Source organism: Rhinopithecus bieti, unplaced genomic scaffold, assembly GCF_001698545.2.
Source record: "Rhinopithecus bieti isolate Rb0 unplaced genomic scaffold, ASM169854v2 scaffold_27306, whole genome shotgun sequence".
Classification (NCBI taxonomy): domain Eukaryota; kingdom Metazoa; phylum Chordata; class Mammalia; order Primates; family Cercopithecidae; genus Rhinopithecus; species Rhinopithecus bieti.
The window spans coordinates 1,287,153-1,288,946 of record NW_016812395.1 but is presented as its reverse complement, the minus strand read 5'-3'; the positions used below and the strand labels follow the sequence as shown (position 1 = coordinate 1,288,946).

Genomic DNA, 1,794 nt, shown 5'->3' with positions numbered 1-1,794 from the left:
ACAGGCGCCCGCCACCTCGCCCGGCTAGTTTTTTGTATTTTTTAGTAGAGACGGGGTTTCACCGTGTTAGCCATTCGATCTCCTGACCTCGTGATCCGCCCGTCTCGGCCTCCCAAAGTGCTGGGATTACAGGTTTGAGCCACCGCGCCCGGCCGCTTTGCTTTTCTTTTTTCTTTTCTCGCTCTGTCACCAGGCTGGAGTGCAGTGGTGCAATCTTGGCTCACTGCAACTCCACCTGCTGGGTTCAAGTGATTCTCCTGCCTCAGCCTCATGAGTCGCTGGGACTACAGGCGCCCGCCACCACACCTGGCTAATTTTTTTGTATTTTTAGTAGAGACGGGGTTTCACCATGTTGGCCAGGATGGTCTCGATTTCCTGACCTCGTGATCCACCCACCTCGGCCTCCCAAAGTGCTGAAATTACAGGTGTCAACCACCACGCCCAGCCATCTCTATGCTTTTCTAAAGGTTAAATTTAAAATATAAATTTTAGGCTGGGCACGATGGCTCACGCCTGTAATCCCAGCAATCTGGGAGGCCGAGACAGGAGAATCGCTGGAACCCAGGAGGCTGAGGTTGCAGTGAGCCGAGATCGTGCCATTGCACTCCAGTTTGGGCAACGAGAGTGAAACTCTGTCTCAAAATAAATAAATAAATAAAATAATAAAATATAAATTTTATAGTTAATAGCAACCTTTCTCCAGGTGTAGATAGTGTCAGAAAAAAACAGCAACCTTATTATAGTTAATTTTTCCTGTGGTTATCTGAATTGAAAAAGTAGAAAATAACTAGGATAGTAAAAAATCTGGAAATTATGTCACAGAGAAGGACTTTAGGAACCAGGAATCACTGACTCTGAAAGAAAAAAAAAGCTCAAAACTCAGAAAAAACAGTGATAATCATTGTGTTGCAGAATTATTCTCGACCCAAATCTTATTCAATCACCAAAGCCCACCTTCAAAGCAGTTAACATAATGTTTCCCCTCATACCAAATGTTAAGTGTTCTTTAAAAGGAAGGAAGGGAAGTAAGGAGGGCAAGTAGCTCTAGGCCAATGAGAGAAAGTTATGAGGAAAAATCAGGTGATTAAAGCTATTCAAAGGAAAATTATCTTCTGAGGGAGGTGAGCCTTTCACTGGGAGCAAAGACATTGTACAGTCATTCAAATATATTGCACAGAACATTTTTGCACTGAGAGGGAGGAGATTATTCTGGGTAAACTTTAATATCCTTTACAAGTATAACACTGTGATATTTAAAGTGTTCAGTGACTTCAGGATGGCCCCAGACATTTACTCTTTTTTATGTAATAAAATATGCAAACATGTAAAAATAAAGTGCCAGTATACTTTTGATTTCTGTTATATTGATTCCATAATGAAGCTTGATTATCTTGGATTTTCACACTTTTAGCTACTGGCTTTTGCAAAGAATTTGAATGTAGAATTCAGCTTGGAAGCAGAAAGAATGACTCATGGCTATTATCTAGCAAGTCGCAGAATCAGAACAGACTCTATATGTGGATCAAAACTGTCGGCATCTGCATTAAAATATCTGTAGGTATTCAATTCAAGATTTTAGAATCAGCATTGAGTTACAAATGATATGTTTAATTAAATTGCTAATTTACCTATTTCAAAATTGCTAATTTACCTATTTCAATTGTTTCTCTGCTTGATTGCTAGTTGGTTGGTTTGTAAATGGCCTTGTTCCAAAAGGACTAAAGCCTTCACAATTCCTTTTGTTATATCATGTTACATCATTTTAATCTCTTTTTTTTTTTTTTTTTTTTTTTT

At 39.4% G+C, this 1,794-nt stretch overlaps 1 protein-coding gene across 2 annotated transcripts in view; it reads left to right on the top strand.

Moving 5' to 3' along the window:
• The window catches only part of MCMDC2 (minichromosome maintenance domain containing 2), a 48,819-nt gene that overhangs the window by 25,600 nt on the left and 21,425 nt on the right, over positions 1–1,794 (top strand). For both annotated transcript variants that reach the window (XM_017896321.1, XM_017896320.1), the window contains one exon: positions 1,412–1,554. In XM_017896321.1, the coding sequence (XP_017751810.1) occupies positions 1,412–1,554 (143 nt within the window). The remainder of the gene's footprint in view (positions 1–1,411; positions 1,555–1,794) is intronic.